This window comes from Pseudophryne corroboree, chromosome 5 (genome assembly GCF_028390025.1).
Source record: "Pseudophryne corroboree isolate aPseCor3 chromosome 5, aPseCor3.hap2, whole genome shotgun sequence".
NCBI classification, from domain to species: domain Eukaryota; kingdom Metazoa; phylum Chordata; class Amphibia; order Anura; family Myobatrachidae; genus Pseudophryne; species Pseudophryne corroboree.
The window spans coordinates 794,747,210-794,765,337 of NC_086448.1; the positions used below are offsets into that span (position 1 = coordinate 794,747,210).

The 18,128-nt window shown below is 48.1% G+C and overlaps 1 protein-coding gene across 2 annotated transcripts in view; it reads right to left on the reverse strand.

Moving 5' to 3' along the window:
• The window catches only part of LOC134928552 (scinderin-like), a 122,681-nt gene that overhangs the window by 89,699 nt on the left and 14,854 nt on the right, over positions 1-18,128 (reverse strand). For both annotated transcript variants that reach the window (XM_063924427.1, XM_063924428.1), the window contains exon 4: positions 8,262-8,411. In XM_063924427.1, the coding sequence (XP_063780497.1) occupies positions 8,262-8,411 (150 nt within the window). The remainder of the gene's footprint in view (positions 1-8,261; positions 8,412-18,128) is intronic.

The window sequence follows — 18,128 nt, forward strand, 5'->3', positions numbered from 1 at the left end:
GATAGTATGCCATTACATAGTTTCATACCATTGGTGGTATGGAGGGCACATTGATGACCTTCCCTACCATCCCCTTCTTTCATACAGGAAGTGTTTCTGTAGTCAGTAATCAGAATGCCTGCAGGGGGTAAAGTCACAGTTCTGCAGTTCTACACAGTCCTTTGGTGATTTGTACACAGATCGCTTTACAGCACATGCGCAGCAGACACTGGGAGATGCCAAGGAGTGGTGCAGGAGAAAGGGGTGAGGTGCCGCAGGTCCACTAGCCAGGACTGGGCAAGTGATGCTACCGAAGTGCACCAAGGGCCATAGAATACCCAGTGATGGTGTGCTTGGGACCGCTACAGAATCTGAGATCAGGAGACAGTGGCCCTCATTCCGAGTTGTTCGCTTGCAAGCTGCTTTTAGCAGCATTGCACACGCTAAGCCGCCGCCTACTGGGAGTGAATCTTAGCTTATCAAAATTGCGAACGAAAGATTAGCAGAATTGCGAATAGAAATTTCTAAGCAGTTTCTGAGTAGCTCGAGACTTACTCTGCCACTGCGATCAGTTCAGTCAGTTTCGTTCCTGGTTTGACATCACAAACACACCCAGCGTTCGCCCAGACACTCCCCCGTTTCTCTAGCCACTCCCGCGTTTTTCCCAGAAACGGCAGCGTTTTTTCACACACACCCATAAAACGGCCAGTTTCCGCCCAGAAACACCCACTTCCTGTCAATCACATAACGATCACCAGAACGAAGAAAAAACCTCGTAATGCCGTGAGTAAAATTCCTAACTGCATAGCAAATTTACTTGGCGCAGTCGCAGTGCGAACATTGCGCATGCGCAATTAGCGGAAAATCGCTGCGATGCGAAGAAAATTACCGAGCGAACAACTCGGAATGAGGGCCATTGTTCTCTGGTATCAAGAAAGACCAGCATTAGATGCTAATCCTATTGCTTTTGCTAATTGTGGAATACAAGTACACGCATGTTATAGGACAGTGACCACCTGTCAAGAGAGTACGCCAACAACAGTACATTCGCCCTCATTCCGAGTTGATCGCTAGCTGCCGTTGTTCGCAGCGCAGCGATCAGGCTAAAAATTGGCACTTCTGCGCACGCGTATGGTGCGCACTGCGCACACGTGACGTACTTTCACAAAAGCCGATGTAGATTTACACAAGGTCTAGCGACGCTTTTCAGTCGCACTGCTGGCCGCAGAGTGATTGGCAGGAAGTGGGTGTTTCTGGGTGGTAACTGACCGTTTTCGGGGAGTGTGTGTAAAAACGCAGGCGTGCCAGATAAATACGCAGGAGTGGCTGGGGAAACGTAGGCGTGGCTCGCCGAACGCAGGGCGTGTTTGTGACGTCAAACCAGGAACCAAACAGTCTGAAGTGATCGCTAGCTAGGAGTAAGTCTCGAGCTGCTCAGAAACTGCACAATCTTTTTTTGTAGCAGCGCTGTGATCCTTTCGTTCGCACTTCTGCTAAGCTAAGATACACTCCCAGAGGGCGGCGGCTTAGCGTTTGCACTGCTGCTTAAAGCAGCTAGAGAGCAATCAACTCGGAATGAGGGCCATTGTGCTCACTATAAAGTAGACTGATCAGTCTGAGGTTTTTCTAGTCTGCTGAGTAATAAGCTGTTTTGCTATTTTCATTATATGTGTGTTTTGTGAAGGTTATTGTGCATTTAGAATCTAGGGTATTTAAGTAATTGAGAAACTGCATTTTCATTAGATATAGAGGTGCTTCCGCAGTTAAGATTAAAAAAAAGCCCATTTACTACTGGAGTATTTATTGCACATTTATCACCGTATTGCGCAGCAGACACTGGGGAACATGATAAATAAGTACACATTCCATTTGTGCCGAATTGCCTTTCATACGTTTGTGATCATTATTTCCGCCATAACGTGACCTACCCTGGACCATGTCATTTTACACCACCTTTAGTAAATCTACTTGATTATTCTATTTACTCAAGGCTTCCATGTTATGTAATTTTACTTTGTGTTTGATGCTACGCTCTACAGCCAGGTGGATAAGCTTGTGGAGTCTTTTCCACTGAGGAAGGAAGATCCATTGGAGTTGCCACCTCAGCTGTGAGATGCCATCTAAACCTAACTTATCTGTGCCCACACCAATACCCAGTATACCACACCCGCAACCATTCTGCTTACTGTACTGGAGAATGGAAAGTATTAATAAAGTTTAGTTATTATTTCACCTCAAAATGGTCTGTTTATGTGACTGTACTGCACTTGTTGTCCGTATGTGTCCTCTTCACCAAGAACCTTGTGCTGATCACAGAGCGTCCTTGGGATGCACCGGGCGGCACTACAGGCTGCGGGGTGCATGCATCTGCAGCAGTGCTATTGGCGACGGGCGAGTGATGCCACTGCTTGCCCACACTAGTTACTGCCCTGGAGGAGAGAGTGCCACCTCACTTCAGGGTACCTTAAGTAAGCGTATCACAGCACAAGCACGTTTCACTATAAGTTGTATTTGCTGAAAACATGTTGACTAGTTCCGTCAGAATGTTGTAATATTTCCTATTTATTAGCCCAGATCTGTGACTCTGTTACTCATTTCCTAACGCTGGGCGTGGCTAGGAGCTCTCAATGGGTTAGCACCAGGTCTGTCACACCCAGCCCACAGCTGGTTGGCCGAGAAACGCCCTCCCACACAGGCTACATCCAATGGGAGGCTCTGCCCTTTGCCTGCTGTGTGTTCCCTGGACTCCACTCGGCTGCAGAGGGACTCGCCGTCGGGGGAAAGCTGCGGTGCCTGGCCCGGGCACAGGAGCCTTCACCGCCTGCTGCAGGGAGCACCAACACAGGTCAGCAGCTTAGTTGGTTCCAGGAGGAGAAGCATTACCCGCACCTCCCCCACTTCTAGCACCACTGGCTCCCTCCCCAGCACCACCGCAGCCACCCCTCCCCCACCCGCGGTGGCTCCAAACCCCTCACCCCCACAACCGCCCCACCTGCGGCACCCCCCCACATCTTCCATCCGCTGCACCCCCCCAACCTCCCTTCCCCCACCCACAGAACCTGTCCCTCCCCCACCCACGGTGGCTCTGGACTTCCACACCCGCGCCACCCCCGCAATCCCCCCACCTGCGGCAACCATGGACCCCCATCCACGTCTCCCCCGCATCCGCCACCCCCCAAACCCCAGCACCTACTAGGTGATTCATTGTGCTTTGAGTGCGCTGTTCTCGTCATCGCAAGGGGCTACGGCCCCTTAACCACCGCATGCCATTTGTCCGCGGAATATTTAACCACTCACAAAATTAAGATTGAGGGTAATACTCCATATAATAAAAATATTGCACAACCCAAGGGCGTGCAAGGGTTACGGGGGCGTAGCCCCTTGCGATGGTTTGAAGAGTGTCCGTAGGGCGCGATGAGTCACCTAGTCTTTCATAATAGTGTAGCCACAGGGGCATTATTTCATTGGAATATATAGGAAGCTGTTATGCTAAACAAACACAAGTATACAAGCAAATAAGATTATATCCATGTCAATATAAACAACAATGAAGATAAAAAAAAATGTAATAAGCAGAATATCCTATGTACAATAAACATGTTTAATATTTAATACGAATAAATAGTAATATAACACTTCTGTGCTTGTTGTGCTATTAAGATGCACGTTGTTCATTGATCTACTGATTCAATAAGGAATTAACAGTTTACAGTATGTATTAAAGTTACCATATCAGGAATGAATTGCCAGTGGTAAAGCTTTTATATTTAATTATGTTTATTTATTTGCTTCCAAAGTGTAGAGCGTGTAATAATTCATAATAAGCCTTGTGGCGCCAACCCCGAGATCATAAATTATTTGCTCAAATCTGTTGGCGAGATTAGAGACTAGGGTTGTTGGGACACTGTTGACTCCACCGCGAACTTTGCCATCATTAATTTGCCAGGTGGTGATATTACGGGGCAGGCCGAGTGATTTTGTGTCACAGATCTCTAAGGTAACTTATTCTATCTGTAATAATTCACAGTAGTGGCACACTATTCCTTACAGTGCACACATTTTCCTAGGAAGCAGTAAAGTACTGAAGTCATGACATCAGGGGATGGGGACGGGACCCTGACAGAATACCAACAACGCATTGGCCTTGGGATTAGGATTAGGTACTAGGGGGAAGGTTAGGGTTAGGCTGCAGGGGTTGGGGAGGTTGGGGTTAGGTTGCAGGAGGGGGTAAGGATTAGGCTGAGGGAAGGAACAGTTAGGGTTAGGCTACAGAAAGGTGAGGTTAGGGTTAGGCTGCGTGCGGGGAGGGTTAGGGATAGGCTACAGGGGGGTTAGGGTTAGGTTGCAGAAGGGGGAGGTTAGGGTTTGGCTGCGGGAGGGGTGGGTTAGGGTTAGGGTTAAGCTGCAGAAAGGGGAGGCTAGAGTTTAGCTGCGGGGGGGGGGTTAGGGTTAGGCTGCAGGGGGTTAGGGTTAGGCTGCAGAAGGGGGAGGCTAGGGTTTGGCTGCGGGAGGGGTGGGTTAGGGTTAGGCTGCAGGGGGTTAGGGTTAGGCTGCAGAAGGGGGAGGCTAGGGTTTGGCTGCGGGAGGGGTGGGTTAGGGTTAGGCTGCAGGGGGTTAGGGTTAGGCTGCAGAAGGGGGAGGCTAGGGTTTGGCTTCAGGAGGGGTGGGTTAGGGTTAGGCTGCAGGGGGTTAGGGTTAGGCTGCAGAAGGGGAAGGCTAGGGTTTGGCTGCGGGAGGGGTGGGTTAGGGTTAGGCTGCAGGGGGTTAGGGTTAGGCTGCAGAAGGGGGAGGCTAGGGTTTGGCTTCAGGAGGGGTGGGTTAGGGGTAGGATTAGGGGTTGGGTGAAAACAGTTACTGTGATCTGTCGGGATTCTAACCGTTTTATTGGTAGAGAATTCCACAATTGGACGACATGTCAGTAGAAGTCTTGTAGGTGGAAAGACCAGTTATTTGTCACTCACGGAGGAGGAGGAGGATGTCAGTGACTGAAGGGCGTATGTGGGAATATTTCATGATGAGTTTTGAGATGTATGGGTGGATGGTGTTTTTGAGGCCTTTGTATATGTGGATGAGTACTTCTGGATTTTTGGAGAACCTTGATAATGCACATAAACTGTATATACACATAAGATACTACAATGGGCAAACAGTATAGGGTTTGCAGAGTGATACACAGGTTGTTGTGTAAGAGGGTTTGCCGGGCATTTAAAAGCAGGGATAGATGGAGATGCTCTAATCACCTTTCTAGATTAGGAACATGAGGATAGTAGTAAGTGAGGGACTGATCTGGGGATGCCATTTCAAAGTAGCATAAATGATGAACCCAGAGGAGACATATATACAGTACTAGGGATGCAGGATGCAGCAGGACAAAAGGATGAACACTCAAGTATGCGGAACAATCAGCAAGATGTAGTACCCAAGTTCAACCACTAATTATCTTGGCAGTATAGAGCACCTGGTAGAAGTTGGAAAAACAGGACCACATACAAAGTAATGTACAGCAAAGGAAGGGGCATCTACTTGGCAAGATGAGACATCAGCAGAATCAGTAGCCCAGATATTGGTAAATGGCAGTTTATTATAGTAAAGGTGTGTGGAACATTGGAGAGCACCAACAAGGTAACTGTAACAGAAGATCACGACGCAGAGTAGTGGTCACAAGCCAAACTTCAGCCTTGGCAGGAGACAGATACTACAGATCTCACAGCAGGAGTACAGTAATGCTGGTGGTGGAGGGCTGCCGCAGGTGGGGGATTTACAGATACTAATTACCCAGGCCTGGGCTTGTTAGAGGGAACCAGTAGCATTGGGACATCCATGTGGCTATAGCACAACATTGTACAGAAGGTCAGGAGAGGAGAGGTAGATTAGCGTGTCCTCAGTGAAGAGGGGGTACTGGAGGCAGAATGAGCAAATTTGCTCACCAATGGAAGAGGTGTGCAGAGAGAAAAGTCAGTGGCCGTAACAGAGCCTTGTGGGATCCCAGCAGATGGTGGAAGTGGAGAAGATGCGCCAGATGTAGATACACTGAAGTGGCAGTTGGATACGTATAAAGTGGAGAAGGAAAGAACTGTGTCATGGAATGCTGGTGGATGAAGGGAGTAAGAAGAGAGAAAGGGACATGCAATTGCACCCAACTCTCTCAAATACAGTGAAAGCAAAATGGGAAGGAAGAGAGAGGGTGGTAGTGGAAGAGAGAGGCTGGGTTGAGATATGGGGGTCATTCATTTGTTTTCGCAAAGCAGTGATCGGGTCTGAACTGCGCAGTGCGCCGGCACATGCCAGACAGCCGATGGCTGTCTTTAGCTAGCGATCGCCTCTGCCTGATTGACAGGCAGAGGCGGTCGCTGGGCGGGAGGAGGCGGGATGGCGCCGTTAAGCCGCCATTTAAGGGGTGCAGTCCGGCCAACGCAGGCATGGCCAGACCGTGCGGGGGCGGGCCGCAGCTGCGTGACGTCACACGCAGCTGCTGCGACCTGGCCAGCGACGAGTAGCTCCCGGCTAGCGCGCAGGAGCTGTGCAGGTACGGAGCTACTCCTGAAGTACAGAAGCATCACCGCTGCGCAATGCTTTTGTACTTCTGCGACGGGGCAGGGACTGACATGCGAGGTGGACGAGCCCTGTGCTGGGCGTCCTCCCACATGTCAGTGTGCCTGATCAAATTTAGCACATCTATGATCAACTCTGAATCACCCCCCCCCCCCATGGTTTCTTTGGGATTGGTGAAATAAGTTGTTTACTGGAGAAAGGGAATGTGCCATTGGACAGAGACTGATTAATGAGGTGAGCTAGAGAAGGGCATGCAGCGAGGGAGAGGGAGCAGAGAGGTTGTGAAGGAATAGGGTACACGGGGCAGGTTGAGATGATGAAATAAGTGCAGATAATTTGATCCTGATTCAGGTGGATGCAATGCCGGTGTTTGAGCAGTTGAGTGATTTGTTTGCTTCTGAACATTCACAAAAAATCTAGGAACCCTTACAATGCACGCGTGAGACAAAGTCCGCGGTGGCGTATGGATCTGTGTATGATGGTGCTCTGATTTGGGACAGCGTCTGTGATCCATACATCTCTTCACTTATCTGACAATATCTCCCACCCTGACATCTCCACTCTGTTTAAGATCTGCATCTCTCGTCCACATGCATTACCTGCTCCCACTCATGGACCTATTTTGGCTGTGGATGGAATGCTGTCCCATGCACAATAAGACTTTCCACAAGTCTCCAAACCTTCAAGCATTCCCTGGAAACTATAACCCCCATAAGCTGTCCTACCCAACTACATCCCCTCTATACAGCACACACATAAAGTTACATATTTTTTCTTTCTTCACTTTCACATCCCGCTGACCCTTGGGCAACATCCCTGTGTGACTGGATCATGTAGCTTCGCTAATAACCTTTTAACACTCCTGGAGGTACAGTAGGTATTAACACTGTAAGTGCCCAACGCAGTGCCTTTAATCAGGGCTATTTAAATACCATTCCTAAAGTTCTTTTCGAAAATGGCATCATCAGGAATAGCGCGCTGTATTCTTCTCAGACATGAGAATCGATGGCAGTAGCAGGAGAAGGAGAAGCAGGGGGTGAGCACTGTACTCAAGGCATTGTGTATCTTGCACTGCTGGGGGCATTATGTGTATATATGGCACTACTGGGGGCATTATGTATATATATATATATATATATATATATATATATGGCACTACTGGGGGCATTATGTGTATATATGGCACTACTGGGGGCAGTATGTGTATATATGGCACTACTGGGGGCAGTGTGTGTATATATGGCACTACTGGGGGCAGTATGTGTATATATGGCACTACTGGGGGCAGTGTGTGTATATATGGCACTACTGGGGGCAGTGTGTGTATATATGGCACTACTGGGGGCATATGTGTATATATGGCACTACTGGGGGCAGTATGTGTATATATGGCACTACTGGGGGCAGTACGTGTATAATATGGCACTATCCACCTTTGCACTCCCCACAGTTCATGAACCTATTTTCCTATAAAAATAGCACTGCCTTTAATGAAGATAGATAGATAGATAGATAGATAGATAGATAGATAGATAGATAGATAGATAGATAGTTCTATTTATGTTTCATATTGAATGATTTTATCATTATTTTTTTGTCTGCTTTTTCTTTCATTTCCAGAATAGAACCCACATGTATATTTGTATCCGTAGTTTTGTAACTATTTGGTTTCTAATAAGTTAAAATTCCTAGAAAATATTATCACTGACAAATGCATCTTAAGATGTCACCTGTATAAGGTCGCTTGACTCATTTCCGTCTTCCACGACAATTAGTTTAGCTCTTCCTTTCCTTTCGCTGTCCCGAATGCTGGTGGCAACTTGTGCGGCTTTGAGACGTTCGTACTTGTTGCATTTCTCACCGCACCACTGATAGATTTCCTAGAACGTGAAATTGAAAAAAGTAACATCACATTTCCAGCATAATTTCTGGGGATAAGGTCATGGGTTACCTGTACACAGAGCCGTCACTAGGGGTGTGCGAACAGTGCTGCACAGAGCAGCACGCATTTAGCTAGCAGGGTTCCTTGAATGCAGCTATGAAGCCAGAATCTCTGCTGCAGCACCGTCCGGAAGCTCCAGGCAGGCACCCTGTATTCTCTGCAGACCCCACCGGACTCTCTGGGCAATACTCTCCCCTTATGTGACATCATCAATCCCACTACGGAGATCCCACCTACTTTGTAATGCCATAGGTATAGGGGTGTGGTCAGGGGCGTGGCTGGCACAGTCACCGTACAGCCCTTACGGCACTGCCTCTATGATACAGCCATTGATGCAATGTACTAACTTCTGACTGGAGCCAGATTAAGGGTCACATCGGCCTGGGACTGAAAATGTTCATGGGCCTAAACTGATAAGGGAAGGAGGCATGGCTGGTGCTGTGTGGGTGTGGCCAGTGCCATGTGGTTATATATACCCCATATACTCGTGATTATATACACCACATACACTATATGCCCCAATGCAAAATACTATTTGAATTTTTATGATTCATGTCCCACTGTGTATCCAGTCTAGACAGCTGGTCTTCGCCTTGCTGATATGATGATGGGCCTATTTTTATGTGGGGGCCTAGAGCTGTCCCTCCATCCGCCCCATTGCTAATCTGGCATTGCCTCTGAACCTCATAGAGTCTGGTGAAAAATGGTTTTGCGGAATTGTTAGTCAGTAAATTTCCCCCCAAGTCTGTGAAAGTGGCAGCAAGGTCTGAGCAAACTGGTCTATACAATGGGATCTGTGTAAATGGAACTGGGATTTGATTATTATAGTGCCACACAACTCTGGAACGTTCACAAACTGAAGAGCTGAAGGCGATAATGCAGGACGTTACTGCAGCAAGCCCAGGAATAGAATGTTCCTACTGTACAACAGGGATGCAGTTAAAATGCTGCCGAACGGGATCCCGGCGGGAAAAATAATGACGCCTGAATTACGACCAACGGCATAAGACCGGCGTCTAAATACCACCCATGCCCCCTTCCCTTACCCATGGATCAGCAGCATGCACGGGACTCAGCCTGTCAGTCTTCAATAAGCCCGCCCCATACTCCCATTGGCTGGTTTCACAGGAGTCTGGGGGTGGGCTATTTGAAGATAGGCTGAGCAGTCTTTGGCCCGCGCTGCCACCCAGAGGCAGAAGCCATTGCTGGATCAGACTATTAGTGGAAGTGTTGGGGAAGGGGGTGTTTATAGCGGTGGTGGCAGTAGTAGGATGGAGGGCAGGTGCCTATACTGGCAGTGGTAGTGGGGTGCGGGAATGTTTCCAGGCGTCAGTTGGTCTGTGATGTAGGCGGTGGCTCTGGGATACGTTTTTTTTCGGTTATTGTGAGAGGAAACTGTTCCGAGAGCCATAATTGGTTGACTTGAGGCTCCATTTTAGACTTTCAAGATGGTCACGGCGAGCCAATTGCGACTCACTGTGTCATCACCAGGCAGTCTGATGGCAGAGGAGGAGCTGGCAAGTGTTCCTGAAGATTCCGGAGTCCTGGGTGGGCGGCAGCCAATGCCAAAGAGCTCACCTGGCAATCGCCTAGGTGAAGATCAGAGAACAACAGCTAATCCCAACCTCTGTTCTCAAGGCTCACAAAGTGCTGTTACACACTACCCGGTTTTCTCCGGATGGCAAAAAGCCGGACAAACTTTGTCTTTCACACACAACGGCTTTGAGCCGTGTGTAATGCTGTGCGCATGCGCAGCAGCAGACACGGCTTGAAAAAAAAAACGTGTGTGAAAGCTCCCCTTCAGACACACGGTTCTCTGCCTTCAAAGACGACCTTCCAGTGGATATTTCCGGCTGCAACCCGGCAGCTGGGCCGTGCCGTGCCGTGTGAAAGGACACATTGCGCTGCATGTGTCTCTGCAGCACGGCAGTGGTAAAAAGCCGGGCGCGATTTTGCCGGGCGGCGGGAGCCGGCGTGTGTGTTTCAGCCCTAACAGTCCAGGTTTTAGTGATATCCATGCTTGAGCACAGGTGACCTAATTAGTACCTCAGTTATTTTGATTTAACCATCTGTGCTGAAGCCTGGATATCACTAAAACCTGCACTGTAAAAGGCCCTACACACTGGGCGATAATTCTCAAAGATATGAATGATACCGTTCATATCTTTGAGTGTGGAGGCACCAGCAATGAACGATGCGTGACCCCGCGCTCGTTCATCGCTGGTGCTCCGTCAGCTGTGCATGCAGGCCAATATCGACGATCTTGGCCATATTTGCCTGCACTTCTACGGATCCGTGTGATGGGGGGAGTGAAGAAATTTCACTCCCCCGTCACTGCCCCCCCCCCCCCCCCCGCCGCATCGCCCGTCGGCCGTATCCGCCGTCGGGCAGCTCGGCGGCGGATCGTTAAACACACTTGCCTACTTTTGAAAAAGCATTTCAGGGAGATTGTGATAGTAACACCTATCAGCGCGGACGTCACTGCTACATCTGAGAGGCGTGTCATAAAAATGATTGACAACCAAATGTTAATGAGCCCCAAAGTTTGTAAGATCTACTTGTTGAAGAAAAGACACTGATATTTTTCAGGAATTGTTAGTGTATTGTATTTTACAAGAGGTTCCATATACTGTAAGTGGCCAAGAGAAACCTTATTTAAAATGCATGTAGCCATAGGGATCATTGGGGGTCATTCCGAGTTGATCGTAGCTGTGCTAAATTTAGCAAAGTTACGATCATCTTCCCTGACATGCGGGGGGACGCCCAGCACAGGGCTAGTCCGCCTCGCATGTCAGCACACATAGAAATCTAACAAATGACAGTTATGCAATTCACTTCTTTATCTCAGAGACATTACTTATCACCTTCAAAAGTGTCTGTGTGATGTGTTTATGCCGGTAACTTTGCCCCCAATAAAATACTTGACAAACACGTACGATATTATGATGTGTCGATGTCGATTAATATGTTACTCACATGTACATGTTCTGCAATCATACAACCATCTGTGGCCACAGGGGGAGATGTAGAGATGTATCAAGCCAGGGAGAGAGACAGAGTGGAGAAGTTACCCGAAGCAAACAGCTTCTAACTGTCATTTATCTACATGGACTTCAATCTGACAGAAGCTTTTCTACTTTATCACCCTCCAAGATTTGATACATCTACCTGTAGGGACATACTGTAAATCTAAAGTTCTGAACTTTTTCTTTGATTCACAACAAATACAGCAGATTGACAGCTGAGCAGAGGCGTAACTAGGGTTTTCGGAGCTCAGGGCAAGATGAAGAGTGGCACCCCCCCCCCCCCCCCCAAAAAAAAAAAAACCCCACCATAAAATAGAGATGAGCGGGTTCGGTTCCTCGGAATCCGAACCCGCCCGAACTTCATGTTTTTTTACACGGGTCCGAGCGACTCGGATCTTCCCGCCTTGCTCGGTTAACCCGAGCGCGCCCGAACGTCATCATGACGCTGTCGGATTCTCGCGAGGCTCGGATTCTATCGCGAGACTCGGATTCTATATAAGGAGCCGCGCGTCGCCGCCATTTTCACACGTGCATTGAGATTGATAGGGAGAGGACGTAGCTGGCGTCCTCTCCATTTAGATTAGAAGAGAGAGAGTGAGATTGAGACAGAGACACTTGATTTACTGGAGCTTAGGAGTACTAGAGAGTGCAGAGTTTACTAGTGACTGACCACTGACCAGTGACCACCAGTGCAGTTTTATTTAATATAATCCGTTCTCTGCCTGAAAAAAACGATACACAGTGACTCAGTCACATACCATATCTGTGCTCAGCCCAGTGTGCTGCATCATCTATGTATAATATCTGACTGTGCTCACACAGCTTAATTGTGGGGGAGACTGGGGAGCAGTTATAGGTTATAGCAGGAGCCAGGAGTACATACATATTATTAAAATTAAACAGTGCACACTTTTGCTGCAGGCAGGAGTGCCACTGCCAGTGTGAATGACCAGTGACCTGACCACACTGACCACCAGTATAGTATACTATATTGTGATTGCCTGAAAAAGTTAAACACTCGTCGTGTGACTTGTGTGGTGTTTTTTTTTTTATTCTATAAAAAACTCATTCTGCTGACAGACAGTGTCCAGCAGGTCCGTCATTATATAATATATACCTGTCCGGCTGCAGTAGTGATATATATATATTTTTTATATCATTATTTATCATCCAGTCGCAGCAGACACAGTACGGTAGTTCACGGCTGTAGCTACCTCTGTGTCGGCACTCGGCAGTCCATCCATAATTGTATACCACCTACCCGTGGTTTTTTTTTTCTTTCTTCTTTATACATACTACATCTCATTATCATCCAGTCTATATTAGCAGCAGACACAGTACAGTACGGTAGTCCACGGCTGTAGCTACCTCTGTGTCGGCACTCGGCAGTCCATCCATAATTGTATACCACCTACCCGTGGTTTTTTTTTTCTTTCTTCTTTATACATACTACATCTCATTATCATCCAGTCTATATTAGCAGCAGACACAGTACAGTACGGTAGTCCACGGCTGTAGCTACCTCTGTGTCAGCACTCGGCAGTCCATCCATAATTGTATACCACCTACCCGTGGTTTTTTTTTTCTTTCTTCTTTACACATACTACATCTCATTATCATCCAGTCTATATTAGCAGCAGACACAGTACAGTACGGTAGTCCACGGCTGTAGCTACCTCTGTGTCGGCACTCGGCAGTCCATCCATAATTGTATACCACCTACCCGTGTTTTTTTTTTCTTTCTTCTTTATACATACTACATCTCATTATCATCCAGTCTATATTAGCAGCAGACACAGTACAGTACGGTAGTCCACGGCTGTAGCTACCTCTGTGTCGGCACTCGGCAGTCCGTCCATAATTGTATACCACCTACCCGGGGTTTTTTTTTCTTTCTTCTTTATACATACATACTACATCTCATTATCAACCAGTCTATATTAGCAGCAGACACAGTACAGTACGGTAGTCCACGGCTGTAGCTACCTCTGTGTCGGCACTCGGCAGTCCATCCATAATTGTATACCACCTACCCGTGGTTTTTTTTTCTTTCTTCTTTATACATACTACATCTCATTATCATCCAGTCTATATTAGCAGCAGACACAGTACAGTACGGTAGTCCACGGCTGTAGCTACCTCTGTGTCGGCACTCAGCAGTCCGTCCATAATTGTATACCACCTACCCGTGGTTTTTTTTTCTTTCTTCTTTATACATACATACTACATCTCATTATCATCCAGTCTATATTAGCAGCAGACACAGTACAGTACGGTAGTCCACGGCTGTAGCTACCTCTGTGTCGGCACTTGGCAGTCCATCCATAATTGTATACCACCTACCCGTGGTTTTTTTTTCTTTCTTCTTTATACATACTACATCTCATTATCAACCAGTCTATATTAGCAGCAGACACAGTACAGTACGGTAGTCCACGGCTGTAGCTACCTCTGTGTCGGCACTCGGCAGTCCATCCATAATTGTATACCACCTACCCGTGGTTTTTTTTTCTTTCTTCTTTATACATACATACTACATCTCATTATCATCCAGTCTATATTAGCAGCAGACACAGTACAGTACAATAGTCCACGGCTGTAGCTACCTCTGTGTCGGCACTCGGCAGTCCATTCATAATTGTATACTAGTATCCATCCATCTCCATTGTTTACCTGAGGTGCCTTTTAGTTGTGCCTATTAAAATATGGAGAACAAAAATGTTGAGGTTCCAAAATTAGGGAAAGATCAAGATCCACTTCCACCTCGTGCTGAAGCTGCTGCCACTAGTCATGGCCGAGACGATGAAATGCCAGCAACGTCGTCTGCCAAGGCCGATGCCCAATGTCATAGTACAGAGCATGTCAAATCCAAAACACCAAATATCAGTAAAAAAAGGACTCCAAAACCTAAAATAAAATTGTCGGAGGAGAAGCGTAAACTTGCCAATATGCCATTTACCACACGGAGTGGCAAGGAACGGCTGAGGCCCTGGCCTATGTTCATGGCTAGTGGTTCAGCTTCACATGAGGATGGAGGCACTCAGCCTCTCGCTAGAAAAATGAAAAGACTCAAGCTGGCAAAAGCAGTAGCACCGCAAAGAACTGTGCGTTCTTCGAAATCCCAAATCCACAAGGAGAGTCCAATTGTGTCGGTTGCGATGCCTGACCTTCCCAACACTGGACGTGAAGAGCATGCGCCTTCCACCATTTGCACGCCCCCTGCAAGTGCTGGAAGGAGCACCCGCAGTCCAGTTCCTGATAGTCAGATTGAAGATGTCAGTGTTGAAGTACACCAGGATGAGGAGGATATGGGTGTTGCTGGCGCTGGGGAGGAAATTGACCAGGAGGATTCTGATGGTGAGGTGGTTTGTTTAAGTCAGGCACCCGGGGAGACACCTGTTGTCCGTGGGAGGAATATGGCCGTTGACATGCCTGGTGAAAATACCAAAAAAATCAGCTCTTCGGTGTGGAACTATTTCAACAGAAATGCGGACAACAGGTGTCAAGCCGTGTGTTCCCTTTGTCAAGCTGTAATAAGTAGGGGTAAGGACGTTAACCACCTCGGAACATCCTCCCTTATACGTCACCTGCAGCGCATTCATAATAAGTCAGTGACAAGTTCAAAAACTTTGGGTGACAGCGGAAGCAGTCCACTGACCAGTAAATCCCTTCCTCTTGTAACCAAGCTCACGCAAACCACCCCTCCAACTCCCTCAGTGTCAATTTCCTCCTTCCCCAGGAATGCCAATAGTCCTGCAGGCCATGTCACTGGCAATTCTGACGAGTCCTCTCCTGCCTGGGATTCCTCCGATGCATCCTTGCGTGTAACGCCTACTGCTGCTGGCGCTGCTGTTGTTGCTGCTGGGAGTCGATGGTCATCCCAGAGGGGAAGTCGTAAGCCCACTTGTACTACTTCCAGTAAGCAATTGACTGTTCAACAGTCCTTTGCGAGGAAGATGAAATATCACAGCAGTCATCCTGCTGCAAAGCGGATAACTGAGGCCTTGACAACTATGTTGGTGTTAGACGTGCGTCCGGTATCCGCCGTTAGTTCACAGGGAACTAGACAATTTATTGAGGCAGTGTGCCCCCGTTACCAAATACCATCTAGGTTCCACTTCTCTAGGCAGGCGATACCGAAAATGTACACGGACCTCAGAAAAAGACTCACCAGTGTCCTAAAAAATGCAGCTGGACCCAATGTCCACTTAACCACGGACATGTGGACAAGTGGAGCAGGGCAGGGTCAGGACTATATGACTGTGACAGCCCACTGGGTAGATGTATGGACTCCCGCCGCAAGAACAGCAGCGGCGGCACCAGTAGCAGCATCTCGCAAACGCCAACTCTTTCCTAGGCAGGCTACGCTTTGTATCACCGCTTTCCAGAATACGCACACAGCTGAAAACCTCTTACGGCAACTGAGGAAGATCATCGCGGAATGGCTTACCCCAATTGGACTCTCCTGTGGATTTGTGGCATCGGACAACGCCAGCAATATTGTGTGTGCATTAAATATGGGCAAATTCCAGCACGTCCCATGTTTTGCACATACCTTGAATTTGGTGGTGCAGAATTTTTTAAAAAACGACAGGGGCGTGCAAGAGATGCTGTCGGTGGCCAGAAGAATTGCGGGACACTTTCGGCGTACAGGCACCACGTACAGAAGACTGGAGCACCACCAAAAACTACTGAACCTGCCCTGCCATCATCTGAAGCAAGAAGTGGTAACGAGGTGGAATTCAACCCTCTATATGCTTCAGAGGTTGGAGGAGCAGCAAAAGGCCATTCAAGCCTATACAATTGAGCACGATATAGGAGGTGGAATGCACCTGTCTCAAGCGCAGTGGAGAATGATTTCAACGTTGTGCAAGGTTCTGATGCCCTTTGAACTTGCCACACGTGAAGTCAGTTCAGACACTGCCAGCCTGAGTCAGGTCATTCCCCTCATCAGGCTTTTGCAGAAGAAGCTGGAGACATTGAAGGAGGAGCTAACACGGAGCGATTCCGCTAGGCATGTGGGACTTGTGGATGGAGCCCTTAATTCGCTTAACAAGGATTCACGGGTGGTCAATCTGTTGAAATCAGAGCACTACATTTTGGCCACCGTGCTTGATCCTAGATTTAAAGCCTACCTTGGATCTCTCTTTCCGGCAGACACAAGTCTGCTGGGGTTGAAAGACCTGCTGGTGAGAAAATTGTCAAGTCAAGCGGAACGCGACCTGTCAACATCTCCTCCTTCACATTCTCCCGCAACTGGGGGTGCGAGGAAAAGGCTCAGAATTCCGAGCCCACCCGCTGGCGGTGATGCAGGGCAGTCTGGAGCGACTGCTGATGCTGACATCTGGTCCGGACTGAAGGACCTGACAACGATTACGGACATGTCGTCTACTGTCACTGCATATGATTCTCTCAACATTGAAAGAATGGTGGAGGATTATATGAGTGACCGCATCCAAGTAGGCACGTCACACAGTCCGTACTTATACTGGCAGGAAAAAGAGGCAATTTGGAGGCCCTTGCACAAACTGGCTTTATTCTACCTAAGTTGCCCTCCCACAAGTGTGTACTCCGAAAGAGTGTTTAGTGCCGCCGCTCACCTTGTCAGCAATCGGCGTACGAGGTTACATCCAGAAAATGTGGAGAAGATGATGTTCATTAAAATGAATTATAATCAATTCCTCCGCGGAGACATTGACCAGCAGCAATTGCCTCCACAAAGTACACAGGGAGCTGAGATGGTGGATTCCAGTGGGGACGAATTGATAATCTGTGAGGAGGAGGATGTACACGGTGATATATCGGAGGATGATGATGAGGTGGACATCTTGCCTCTGTAGAGCCAGTTTGTGCAAGGAGAGATTAATTGCTTCTTTTTTGGGGGGGGTCCAAACCAACCCGTCATATCAGTCACAGTCGTGTGGCAGACCCTGTCACTGAAATGATGGGTTGGTTAAAGTGTGCATGTCCTGTTTATACAACATAAGGGTGGGTGGGAGGGCCCAAGGACAATTCCATCTTGCACCTCTTTTTTCTTTTATTTTTCTTTGCGTCATGTGCTGTTTGGGGAGGGTTTTTTGGAAGGGCCATCCTGCGTGACACTGCAGTGCCACTCCTAGATGGGCCCGGTGTTTGTGTCGGCCACTAGGGTCGCTTATCTTACTCACACAGTCAGCTACCTCATTGCGCCTCTTTTTTTCTTTGCGTCATGTGCTGTTTGGGGAGGGTTTTTTGGAAGGGCCATCCTGCGTGACACTGCAGTGCCACTCCTAGATGGGCCCGGTGTTTGTGTCGGCCACTAGGGTCGCTTATCTTACTCACACAGTCAGCTACCTCATTGCGCCTCTTTTTTTCTTTGCGTCATGTGCTGTTTGGGGAGGTTTTTTTGGAAGGGCCATCCTGCGTGACACTGCAGTGCCACTCCTAGATGGGCCCGGTGTTTGTGTCGGCCACTAGGGTCGATTATCTTACTTCACAGTCAGCTACCTCATTGCGCCTCTTTTTTTCTTTGCGTCATGTGCTGTTTGGGGAGGGTTTTTTGGAAGGGCCATCCTGCGTGACACTGCAGTGCCACTCCTAGATGGGCCCGGTGTTTGTGTCGGCCACTAGGGTCGCTTATCTTACTCACA